At 45.0% G+C, this 12,855-nt stretch overlaps 1 protein-coding gene across 1 annotated transcript; it reads right to left on the reverse strand.

Moving 5' to 3' along the window:
* Positions 1-288: 288 nt before the first annotated feature.
* Positions 289-6,052, reverse strand: EVX1 (even-skipped homeobox 1; the record flags this gene model as incomplete). Its single annotated transcript, XM_081969940.1, has 3 exons — positions 289-822; positions 2,407-2,690; positions 5,587-6,052. 3 exons carry the CDS (start codon positions 6,050-6,052, stop codon positions 289-291), a joined length of 1,284 nt encoding a protein of 427 aa, XP_081826066.1.
* Positions 6,053-12,855: the final 6,803 nt, after the last annotated feature.

Below are 12,855 nucleotides of genomic sequence, written 5' to 3' on the forward strand. Positions count from 1 at the left end.
TAGCAGAAATGACAACCCCCCCCCCCCCAATCCTATCCCCATCTTTGGGAAATAATCCGCCAAGTCCCTCTTTGGTCAAGGTTCTTCCGCGGATTTGTGCGCATTAGAAATCTTCCCTATCTTCCAGCCTTATTTTCGGGGGAGGGGTTGTTTCCATTCGTTGATGTCCACTGATTGACGGGATTAAACACTAGGAGAGGAGCGATCACAGACCTGGTGGTCTCTGGGAAGGAGGGCGGCCGGGACGGGGAGGGCAGGAGGAAAAAAACGCAACCTGAGATGGGTCCTTTATCTGGTCAGAGGGACTTCTTCGCGCTGGTCCAGGGGGACCGAGGAGGCCTTGCTCAGCACCGAAGGTGTAAACGTGAGAAATGAGTCCGTCCGGGTGGTGGCCGAGCAGCTAAAGTCCGATCCCGAAGGCCGCTGGACTAGCCCGGTCGTCTGACTGCCGTGACAAGCCAAGCAGGAGCAGGGGCTCCCTCCGGCACCGCTCAGCCCGTGGGTCGGGCCGGCATAGAGAGAGGGATGTCGGAAGGCGCACAGCAGTTCTGGTCGCGGGTATGGGTGGGAGAGGACGCGAAAGGTGTCCAGCGGCCTCAGCGGGGAATTGAAAGGGGCGGCTGCTGCCGAAGCCGAAGCGGCTCCGAGGCCCATGTGGGAATAATAAGGCAGGGGCAGGTGGGAAGGGAAGGGGTAGGGCAAGTTGCCGGTGGCCGCCGCGTGGCTCATCATGTAGGTATAGAATGCTGGATCCGCCGGATGGGGCCAAGTCATGGCCAGGCGCTGCCTCTTGTCTTTCATCCGCCGATTCTGGAACCACACCTGGGTGGGGGACAGACAGGCAAAGCAAAGGAAGGTCTGAGTCGCCAGCAAGGCTGGGATCCCGCCACAACCCTCCACTCCATGCCCCAGCTCGACATCTTTCCCGGAGGCTGGGGAAAGATTCATCTGGGGAACGTCAGGCATAGACTAGGGGGGCAGCTGCCTCTGGCTACTGATGACATTCAAGATTTCGATGGTGTGGAACTTGTCTGCCCAGCATTTTCTCCCACAGTACCTTTAAAAATCAAGCTGGGAGGTTTCGTTATATTTATTGATAATGTACTTGCCAGATCTGCACAATTATCAAGAATTGGAATTGTTTGTGGCCCACACATTTAAATAGAAATAAAACAAAATTATTGTGAATGGAATAAATGAGTGAAAAACATGGGAGAAGTGCAGATCAGTAGACTAATATGAGGTATGGAAAAATAAGTTTCCCCTGGAACATCCATAGATTATATACTGTTATTATACTCTTCCACAATATGCACAAAAATATTCTTTTTTTACACCTACATAAGTAGCGATCAATGGTATTTTGATAATAATTGTAATAATAACAGTAATAATAGGTAGTAGTGCTTATTAGCAAGATTGCTTCCTGTGTGCCTTTCTCTTCTTTCTTTTCTGCCAGTTTTTAGTCGTTGCTAAAATATGTCCAGCATCTTTCAGACAATTCTCATGTCTAAGATGTGCAGTTAAGCTAACAGCCTCAATGACAGCCTGCCCAAGTGTACAGGAAATTCCTTAATACGAATGCGCTGAAAATGATTTAATATCTTTAAGGTGCACCCAGAGAGGTTCAAATTAGGCAATTCTGTTTCAGGAGAGATAGGCAAAAAGTAAGTAAATCCTACCTATAAGATTACCTAGGAAATCTCCTTAGTTTTAAGGTGCTTATTCCCCAATAAATCTGTTCAACTGCTACTTTATGTAATGATACAGATATTATTTAAGCCACTTAAAATAGGCATTAGAATGTTTCCATTCTAATGGCTAAAGCCTGACGTTTTAGTTTAAATGCAGTGTTATTGATTTCAGCAAGCCAGATAACAAGTGGATGTTCGGTGGTGTGGGGGAAGGGAGAGTTAAGGTGTACTCAAAATACAGCGTTGGCGAGGATTCATGAGCTTCCTGGCCATCATCTTAAGCACTTTGCCCTACATGGAACTGATTTTTGGAAGTGGCTGACATTAAGTCCCTAAGAAACAGTCCCCTAAGGGGACTGTAGACCTACTCCCTATAGCTGTAGACCTGGTCACACCCACCCGGAAAGAAGTTTCACTGAAGGGAGAAACGAGACTTATTTACCAACTAGTTCATCATCTTCCAAAAAGAAACCGCTGCAGAGCTAGGAAACCGTCTACGTATCCCGAGGTGAAATCAACCATTTACAATGGCGGATCAAGACCAACCAAGACCAAGAAAGAGTACAGCTTTTGAAACGATTTGACAGTGGGAACTAGGGGGTGGGGGGGGAATGGAGAGGACTTAGGAAGGGTCAAAGTCCCAGACACGTGGAAATGCTCCGAAATCCAGGGAGGTTTCCTGGGTTTTGGCCAAATATACATGCAAACCTACCTTGATGGTGGTTTCGGGTAGGTTTAAGGCGGCGGCCAGCTCACATCTCCTGGGTCTGGATACGTAATTCTCCCGGTAAAACTCTTTCTCCAGCCTGGCTATCTGCTCCCTGGTGAAGGCGGTGCGATAACGGCGCATTTGATCGCTGGCACTGCAGGCCAGCGACCCCTGAGAACCTGCTCCACCACCTCCACCTCCTCCTCCAACGCTGCCAGTACCACCGCTGCCCTTGGAGAGATCGCCTTCGCTGCTAGGGCTCCCTGCTGAAGTATCCGAGCACTGACCTGCAGGGGAGAGTAGAGAGGAAGCCATCCAGAGGGAGAAAGACAGCTGGAGCTCTGACGATGTTCCCACCACCACCCCATTTCTAATTCATCCCCCTCCCACACCAATTCGGGCAATAGGACAGCCCTTGAGACCAGAGGCTCAGGACAGGGGGCTCCTCTCGAGTACTATTGAAGAGACCCTGGAGAGTTGACAGGGCTGCTTCACCACGTTTGAAATAAAGCAAGTTAGTCTCCTCGACTTCTGAAGATGCGGGACCCAGGCAGGCCTTTAATCTAGGAATACAAAGTGTTATATATATACATATATATATAGTGCACATGAATAGTGAATAAATAAAAACGAATAGCTAATGAATAAAAACAAGCTTGTCTGACAACAGGTTGATTGGGGAATGCGGGCAGCACGATGACCAGTTCAATCCTCAGCCTTATTAAATTGCGCTGCTCAGATATAAATCGCATGCCCCGTCAATCACTGGATTTGGCTGCAGGCACGTTTATTCGGACGCTAAATATCTTTGATTGAATGGGTTTTACTCTCAAGGCTTGGACAACCTATGAGTTGCATTTAATCAAGCGTTATATTCCAGGAAGGAAGAAAAGTTATTTGAATTCCTTGGTGACCACCCAGTGATGCCCACCGAATACCGTATCTAGAGGCCAAATTTTCCTATCTGCTTTTCTTCTCCGCCTTTCAAGTTACAAGCCTAAAAATACCTTCCGAGGAATAAATCGAATTAATTGTCTCCACTTGAACATGTACCCTGTTTTTCTGCCCGTTTTTCTATTGAGGATACAGAGTTATTCAGTGCCAATCCCATTTTGTGGGATTGCGCATATGAATCCACAAACCCAGGCCCACACTCTGGAATAAATTACCCTAAAATCTACCGGACACAGTTTACCGTAAATTGCATTTTCCCTTTTCCTGGCCACGTTTTATTCACAAATCACACTAGTTTCTGGCACCGAGACTGCCATCCGATGCAAAGCAATCCGATGCAACGAAAGGCTCCTCGTTTAAAGCCAACGTGTCAGGAGACCTGAGGAGGGACGTATCCCGGCGTCCACTTGGACGCAAAGGCACTTCTGGTCTGTAAACTCCTTTCCGGAAGCGGAAAGAATGGCAAGCTTTTCTCTAACATTTATTTGGTAGCACCTGCAATTGAGAGGAACTTGTAAGAGCGGAATAAAAGTCCGAGATATCTCCCCCCCACATACACATCCAATGGGGGGGGGATGTTTTAAAAGCTTCTACATCCCTTCTTGCCAAGAAAAGGGAAATCGTCATCATTGTTATCCTGCACCTGATCCAATGGATCTGAAAAGTTTATGCTACAATAAGTGCCCTCACCTGTCTGTGTTTTGTGTTGCGATAGCCTCATTCTGGAAGTGAAGACACAGAAGAGTCCATCTTCAAACACATATAGAGAACACCAGTGAACAAGACAGGCAGGGTCTACATTGGATTACACACATTGTAGTGCATTACAGAACATATTGTAAAGGAATGGCACTGGATCCCTCTCGGATTCCCCTTTTCTATTACGGGAAAGAACTGGCACTCCAGCCGGCAACATTTGGAGCCTGGTAAAGAGACTGAACGAGGCTGGCACGTCCCTCTCCAAGCCTCCGCCACTGCCAAGCTCTCCGCGATAAGAGAAACATGTCTACAACGCCAGCTACACGCATCTGGTCTTTTTTCGGTTTCTTTATAAGGAATCGCGTCCGTCTCTCCCCCCTCCCCCCAAAAAAGCTCCAGGTGAAAGAAATTCTCAGAAGCAAAACAGGAGCTTTCATTCTGGGCATCCCTTTCACAGAAGGCGCCTAGGGTTGGGGGTTTAGGAAAGGAAGAGAAAAGCAGGGAGGGGATGGAAAGGCCCTCGATCCCGGACTTTTGCTTTCCATTGCAGACGATTCTCAGGGTGTCCTCCTGAGACCAAAGGCATTAAATCCCACAGCCATTTCCGAAGTGGCGCCACAAGACAGGGAAGTGAAGAGCAATTGGAGCCTCGGACAAACCTGCCAAGAGGACGTGAGAACTGCAGGGTGTGCAGTTGAGAAAAGGGGGGCAAGGAGGAGAGAGAGAGAGAGAGAAAGAAAGAGAGAAGGGGGAGGGGGAGTGAAAGAGAAAGAGACCTCGGTCTTTCTGTCGGAGGGAGAGAAGGTGCGTGAACGATGTCGCCTGTGCTGTGATTGCTTCTTCATTCGTCCAGGCATCCTGCAATTTGCTAGAGAAAATTGCTCGCCTGCTTCCTTGCAACACAGCCTTTGGACAGGACGGCCGGCAGGAGCGGTTGGATGCTTTTGATCTTGCTGTGAAATGTGAAGAAGGAAGCTTTCCTTTCCTGTTCCGCGGCAATAGGAAGGGGGCAGGGGGCACCACGTAGTCCTATAATCTTGGAAGGAGGGAGCATCAAGAAGGTGCTAGGCACAGCAATAGGGAAAGAAAGAGAAGCTTCTGGGGGATTTATTGCAATCAAAGTCTAAGCTTCGGGGAGCGGGAATTCTGCAAAGCTTTTAATTCTTTGTTGCAGCGAGGATGCGATTTCACGTCCTCCGGTAACATGTCGTTAGACTTCAAAGGGGGAGATGTGTGTGGCTTATTGCAGATGCCTCTTGGTGGGCAATTAGAGATGGAAGCCACCAAGCCTCAGGATTTGGAGACCGGGAGAGGGCAGTTCAAAGAGGGAGGGGAAGAAAATAAAACGCAGGCGGCGATCCAGAAATCACCTAAGCCAGACTGAACAACCGGCTGCCAGTCGCCGCTTTGAAGCGCTCTGAGGACTGAGCCAAACAGCAGCGCTAGTCTTGTCCCGTCCCACCCAGCTGCGAATCCAGATGGGTCTCCCCGGGGAGTTCAAGAGAAGGGAAGCGGGGAGGGGTCGGGTACCTTTGCTGTGCTGGAGGTGGTATTCCGCGTTGTCAGGGGCGCAATCCGGGGTGCAGCTCACCTCGATTTCCTCATAGAAATCCGATTCGGTGTCGGAACTGCTTTGGGGGGCTTTGGTGGGGGGAAGGCGGTGGAGGGGGTTCTGCTGATTAGCAGAAAGAAGCGCTGCTGCCGCGGAGCGGTTCTCTGGCACGGTCCCTGGCGCTGGTAGGACTTCCACCTCCTCCTCTTCTTCCTCCTCCTCCTCTTCCTCTTCTTCTCCTCCTGCACCTCTTCCCGCTCCTCCATTTCCTCGGGAAGACAAGGAGGCAGCTCTAGAACTCAAGCAAATCCTGGGCATCATCTTGTCTTGTGGATCCGGGCCCGGGGCCCCCACGGCCTCTGCCATATTAGACACCCTCTGGCCAGCCAGAGGGCCAAGCTGAACTCCGTCCAGAAACAGCACCATCTCCTTTCTGGTTTCCATCGTGGATGTCTTTTAAAGCAGCCCAACCGGGTTCTTCCTCTCGCGTTCTGGCGCTTTTCCCCACCCCCACCCCACCCAAGCCTCCATCCACTCCGGGGCGCCTTTCCCCCCTCCCGCCCGAGTCTTCTTCTACCGAGACGGAGGGGAGCCGCGAACGGGGCGAGCCGGGGGGATGACCTTGTGATGCGAACGCTCCAGTGTGCAGCGCCGGCTCTGGGAGGGAACTCACCATTGCCCTCTTCTTTCTAATGCTGTCATCCCTTAATGGTGCACTCGTCATTACTGTTACCTCTGGTGACGCCACTGGCTTGATTGCCGGGGGATAAATAGGAGCGTCTGCCGGCCGGAAGATGAAAGGAAGAGCCGGAGCGAAGAGTTTAAGGGGGGGGTGTAGAGGAGGGGGAAAGCACCTGGTGTAACCAGTGCAAGGGAAGGAGGCGGGAAGTAAAGCAGGCAGGAGAGAGGAAAGGCTATTACAATACTACTGCCTATTCGAGGTCTTCGCCTGAAAGGCCAACCTCCTTTAGGTCCAATTCTGCTGCGTACCTGGTTTTAATGACACCCGCCTTTGATCCACCCCACGGGAGACGTTTCAGAGTGGCGCCTCGCCAGACGTGAAGACGATATCCACAGATCGCTGATTCCGAAGAAGTCCTACCTTTCCAGCTGGTACAGGCCAATGGTTTCCAAGATGCCCTAGAAAACTAGGTTCAGACCTTTCGTCCTGATGACCAAGGTGGCCTCTTGCGATTTGTTTGACCCCTGTCCCTCCTCCCTTCTCTTGCAAAGGCATCAGTAGATTTCAGGTTTTTGGCTCATCTGGCTGGAACTCCAGAAATTGGAGCAATCTTGGAAGGGGGACTCCAGCTTGGCTGATGTCCTGCCTCCAGTGCTGATGGTGGCTAAGGATAACTTATGTATATGCATTTTACATAGGCAAATATATGTGTTTTTCTTGCTTTAGGAGATAAATCTACCAGAAGGTGGTTAACAGTTTCGACCCTAGAAAGAAACAACAGTCAGCTACTAATTGGAAACGACGAAAGTCTAGGCAGATTTGTGTTGAATGTATAAAATTTAGGGGACCAAGTTTTGTAGAAGATTTTATCTTGCAAATGTAACCAACCTACTTTAAGATATATAATGATTTAAATCTTTGTTGTTGTTTTATTCTTCCTTTGCAGGCAAGCCCCCCCCCAAAAAAAATCCTACGCGTTTAAGAACCATAGAATAACACCTCACCCTTAATCCGTTCTTTGTAAATCACTCTTATTACGATTTTTAAAAAAACCTTTTGCATTTAAACTTTCGTTCAGTAACGTTTCTAGTACGATAAACGATTTTGAGGTTGGGTTTTTTTATGTGTGTAGTGCAGCTTCCCAATTTTTAAACCAAAGCTACACAAGTTCCCATCAGTCTAATAATTTGAAGAAACCAGGTTGGGACTGAGAATGGTGAATAAGAGTTTCAGTAATCGTGGTGACATTAATGAAACAAATCTGTTTCTAGCACAAATATCGCTGCTCTGTGACTGACAATTATAAAACAAGTTATAGAAGCAGCTGAAGACCCTGCAAACACAATTCCTCACTATAAAAATGTTTCATTTTGATTGCTCGCCGCCTGCAGCCTCCCGTTTCGTTTTAAACTCTTTAAGCCCACCCCTTTGTAAGAAGGGGAGTCCTGCAATCTTCTCCCAATCCATATCAGTAAGTTTGGCCTGGAAGGCTGGATAGCGCCCTGGCTGCAGGGTTTTATGGCTGCTTCTTCAGAAATAAAACATTATGAATTTAGTAGGAGACGCTGTCCCCGAATTGCATAGAAATTTGTTTGGGAAAAGCATATTTCAGGCTAATAAAGCAGGAAAGTTTGGTCCCTCGATTGCCGGCATTTGGTAAAATCTCACAGCATTATTTGCGGCCAATATAAGGAAAAGTGGTATGGCTTTTAAAGCAGGTTCGTTTGTTTAAGTGAGCTGCAGGAGTGGTGCCACTGCGAGAAACACCGAATTATTGATTCCAGAATGGTTGAAGAGAGGCGCTTTGATCTAACATCCATGATCGTAACGGTAATGAAGCCCATAGGAAAATAAGCTGCGTATTGGGGAAAAGATTTGCTAAATTCACTGCTCTTAATTTCAGGTGAATTACCCTTTAGAGCTGAACAGGGTAATAAATGATTCCTCAGCGTCTGGGTTAGGCAGCTGGTTGCCCTTAAAAAGCACCCCCGTTGTTAGTTTTACTTCTCTCCGGGGCAAAACCTGAATAGTGGTTCTGGCCAGCGGGAGAAATATGCACATAGAGCAGTGGAGATGCATAGTGCAATTATAACTGGATTTGCAAAAGTGAGGTTGTGCACTATCTTGGGCTTGAATCTAGGCAATAGAGAATGTGCAGATGTGGCTTTCTTTCCCAGTGTGCAGAAGTGGGGCAGGGGGCAACTTTACATTGTCCTCTGGTCCAGAAAACCAGAAGAGAATCTCCTGCCCACACACTATTGTTCCCCACTGTTGATGTATTAGTTGGAAGTATGGAAGCCATGTCGAAGACAATTTGACCTCTCTAATCACACTAGGACTTCCTGGGCTGGATGACCAAGACTCTGCAGGAAGCAGATCTTCTTTGTTGCCTGACTTTCAGGATGACCTTGAGAAGTTCTGGGTTCTTTGGAAAGATGGGGTCGAGGTGGTGATGCATGTCTGAATCCCGTTCTTTCAGCTGTTTAAAAGTATCAAAACTATTGGAGGAGTTAATCCTTGTTGATTTCCAGATGATGTGACAAATGGACCTACTACTTTGCATGAAGCAAGTTGGCATCAGTTTCATTAGCAGGAGGAAAGGGCTTCAATGCCTTCCAAGCAGGATCCTCTGGAACAGTACTACAGCCTGGTTGGCATTTACAACATTCGAGTTAATTGAAGAATAACCTGATTAAAATTAAAAATTGGCCCCACCAAATGGAATTCACTGAGTTAAAAGCAGCCATGTACATGCCTCCCCCACCCCAAAGGATAATCCAGGAGGGAGAGAAAATGTGTAATTGTTCTGCCCAGCTTGGGATAAGAAATTCTCAGCTATACCTTGAGATATACCAGTAATCAAAGGTCTACATTGCCATGGCTGGTAGTTCTAGTAAAAGGGGGCACAACAAAGTGAAAGAAACTAAAGAAAGGAAGCGCTTATTCATAATACATTAAAATTGTACAGAATAGGAGTCTGAAATCCATGTGGCCTAATAGGCATTAATATTTCTGCCTCTCCTTCTTTTACTTTTAGAGGATTCTGAGTTGATTTGTTGATCTACTTGCTATTGTATTGGTAGTCCTGTTTTACAAAAACACAGTATTAAAAAACAAATCTTACAATAAGGTCCTGGAAAAATATCATGGGCCAGAATAATATTAGTAGAAAGTAACTTTAACCCATATATATGTTTAGTTGAGACTTTGGTGGTAAAGAATATGATTTTATACTAATCTTGGTTGAGAGGCCAGGCCTGAACATGCAATTTGCTGATATGGAATATGAAAAGAACATTTCCTCCCGCTGTTAATTGTAAACCTTATGTTGATTTATTTGTGTTGGTCCAATTTGTATTCTGCATTTCCTCCAACATTTCAGAAAGGCTTCCATGGGAACCTCTCTTCATTGCATTCCCAGGACACAACCCTGAAAGGTAGAGTGATTGTGGCTGGCTCCAAATCAACCAGTGGTCATCCGGCACTAAGAGAGAGATGAAGTTGAGTCTTATAAGTCCTAGTCTAAATATTCCTTCTTAAAACGAACAGCAGTCCTAGGTAAGGGTTCTTCTCATTCTCAAAGAGGGTACAAATTTACAATTTCCAACTGAACCAGCAAATACATTGCCCATTAGAAGAATTATTTTAATCAGAATTTCCCCTTGATTCTCTTGGATTTATGTTATATGATGAGACTTGAGAAGTCTCCTACACCCATGTCCCTCCCTGACTTCTGAAGGATTTGAAGAATTTGTACTTTCTGGACGTATAAATCCAATAGAAATGGCTTTGTCCTGAACCTGCACAGTATTGAAACAAATCCCAGTGTTTTTCAGCAGACCGTGGGCATCTTGAGAAATATGTCTCTGTGTTGAAATTAATGCTCATTGTGTGTGGTGGTGGGGGCATAATGCCCCCTATATTCAGAAGGAAGACTTGTTTTTCTCAGCCTAACAAACAAATCTTGGAAATACAGATGTTTGCACACCTGTTCAGCTGAAGGTTGCAAAATTGTGGGTAAGTAGTTCATTGGTCATGGACTAAATATGTTTTTCATCCTAAAGCCATGTTAATGGCTCCATTTCTATGCTTCTCGGTGTGTGTTAAACAATTCATTTGTTATCTAGGAAGTTTATTAGTTGAACTGTAGTGTTGTGATGAAGGTGTCAAAATGAGCTACTAAGGGTCAATTCTCCATTTCTCTGTGAAGTTGACTGAGAGATTTGGGGCCAGACAATATTTTTCAATACAACCCACTTTGCAGGTATGGTGGTGTGGAGATAAAAGAAGCCCAATTTCTCTTCCCATGGATGCTGCCTTAGGCTCTCAGACAAAGGATGGGGGGATTGATGCTATTGTATTACAACAACTGTAAGAGAAATTAAATAGTTCCTGCTGTTGTGGATGTTTCTTATTGGTTTATAGATAATAGATTGTCAATACAAACAGTAGCTCTGTCAGATAGTTGTGGGGAAAACACCAAAGGTTTCATGATAACTGCTAAAGCACCAATCACAAGAGAAACTTTTTTCTAAGCAGCATCCATATCATCAAATGCAAGAAAGGTTGTGCTGTCACCTTTAAATATGTACAGGAGCAGGAAAGAGATTGCACATCAGAAGGTCAAAGGGATAGGACATACTGGAAATCAGAGGTGGCTATTCATCGCATTTACTCTCCAAGGAATTCAGAAACCAGGTACGAGGTAAGTATTATCCACATGTCTCTCTCTGTGTGTGTGTATTTCTTCCTCTTTAAAATTATTTGAATTTTATTTTTAGGTAAGATAATTCTACCATACCATGAATCACCACACAGTGTAGTTGAGAGTAAACATGACTGTGTATGTTAGCAGGAAGAGAAGCAAACTAAATGACAATGGCACCTCTTCAGAACGCAGGAAAAGGCTTCTCAGAGGTTTCTTGCGTTGAGAATCAATATGGCCAAGAAAGTTGATTGCAGTAAATGCATACTCTATAGTACTTAATGGGATGCTTGTTGATAAAAAAGTCAGCAGTTTAGTGCCTGTAAAGGAGTCCTAGGTATTTGTCCTAGCTTCTGCCAATCTAGCAATTTGAAAGATGTATGTAAAAATGCAAGTAGAAAAATAGGAACCACCTCTGGTGGGAAGTTAACAGCGTTCCATGTGTCTTCAGTGTTTAGTCATGCCGGCCACATTACCACAGAGACGCCTTCAGACAGCCCTGGCTGTTTGGCATTGAAACGGAGATGAGCACTGCCCCCTAGAGTCGGGAACGACTAGCACATGTGCGAAAGGGGAACCTTTACCTTTATAGGACTTAACAAGAACAACAAAACTGATAGGTTCACTATGCTTTGGTAAAATAACTTTTCTCCAGTTCCGGTACAAAACACCTCTGTCCTAAAGAGAAAAGCCATATTTTTCAGACCCTGAAAATAAATGTTTTTTCCAGCTTTTTTAGCATGATGTATATAATTTGATATTTGGAGATATATGGAGCAATGTGTTTATAACATGGCTACTTGGGAAGAGTATTGGCATAATAGCTACTTACAAATCCTGATCTATCAGAACATTAACTACCACTTAATCCATCTCTCCAGCGCACTTCCACTCCTCCAAGCTCTGAATTTGTTTTTGTGTCTTTCCGAAGCAGATGGGTATATTACCAAACCATTCTTGTCATTTGCTGAGGAGGCTAATAAAACTCATTGGAACTCAGAGACATTCTGGATAGCAAGATGATGCTAAATGTTGGTGCTGGATTTTGTATGGAGCCAGATTTTAAGTGTAAAAAGACAAGTAAGGCAAGAAGTCTAGCAGTTGTCATGGGAAGTGTTTATAGCCAAATTAGTGTCTATGTTGGAGATCATGACTGTAAAAAAGGATCTCTCTTGAATGAAAGGTATGTACATGTATACTGCTATAAAAACAAAAAGAAAAGAAAAGATTAAAGAAAAAAATAGAAAATGAAATGAAATTTTAAAGGCATTTCAAAATGAAACTAAAATACATACCTCTACTTATGGTTGCTGCTAATTCTTTCAACAATCATAATTGTCAATTATTAATTTCATTACTTTGAATCAAAAGGAAGGCCAAGAGTATCCCATACTTTTCAAGTGCAAGAAAGGGAAAGCAACTAATCTTTACTAATGACCTCCTGAATACCCTCAAAAGTGAATGCTGAGTGCTTGCATGCTTTTAAAGATATACAATTCCTTGTATTCAGCACAAAAAATCTGTTAAAGAGAAACCTTATCAAGTAAATGGGAATATGGTTAAATCACTTTTTAAATTAAAATCCATTTTAGCCTTAAATCACTGCAAATGAGGGAAGGAATTCCAGTATTCACATGTTCTCTGGTTTGCACATACAAGATATTAGACATTTTTTTCTTACTTTTTTGGAACCGGGATAGAAAAAGGATTCAGCAACTTCCATGTTTTAGTAAAAGCACACTTCATTTTTAAAGCATTGCATAGAAACTTCTAAATATCATTTTTTAAATGCCTGTTTCTAAGTACTTGAAGTCTGAAAGAAATATGCAAATTCACAACAGTGTGATGCATGGATAACTG

This window comes from Natrix helvetica (genome assembly GCF_964273705.1).
Source record: "Natrix helvetica genome assembly, chromosome: Z".
Lineage (NCBI taxonomy): Eukaryota > Metazoa > Chordata > Lepidosauria > Squamata > Natricidae > Natrix > Natrix helvetica.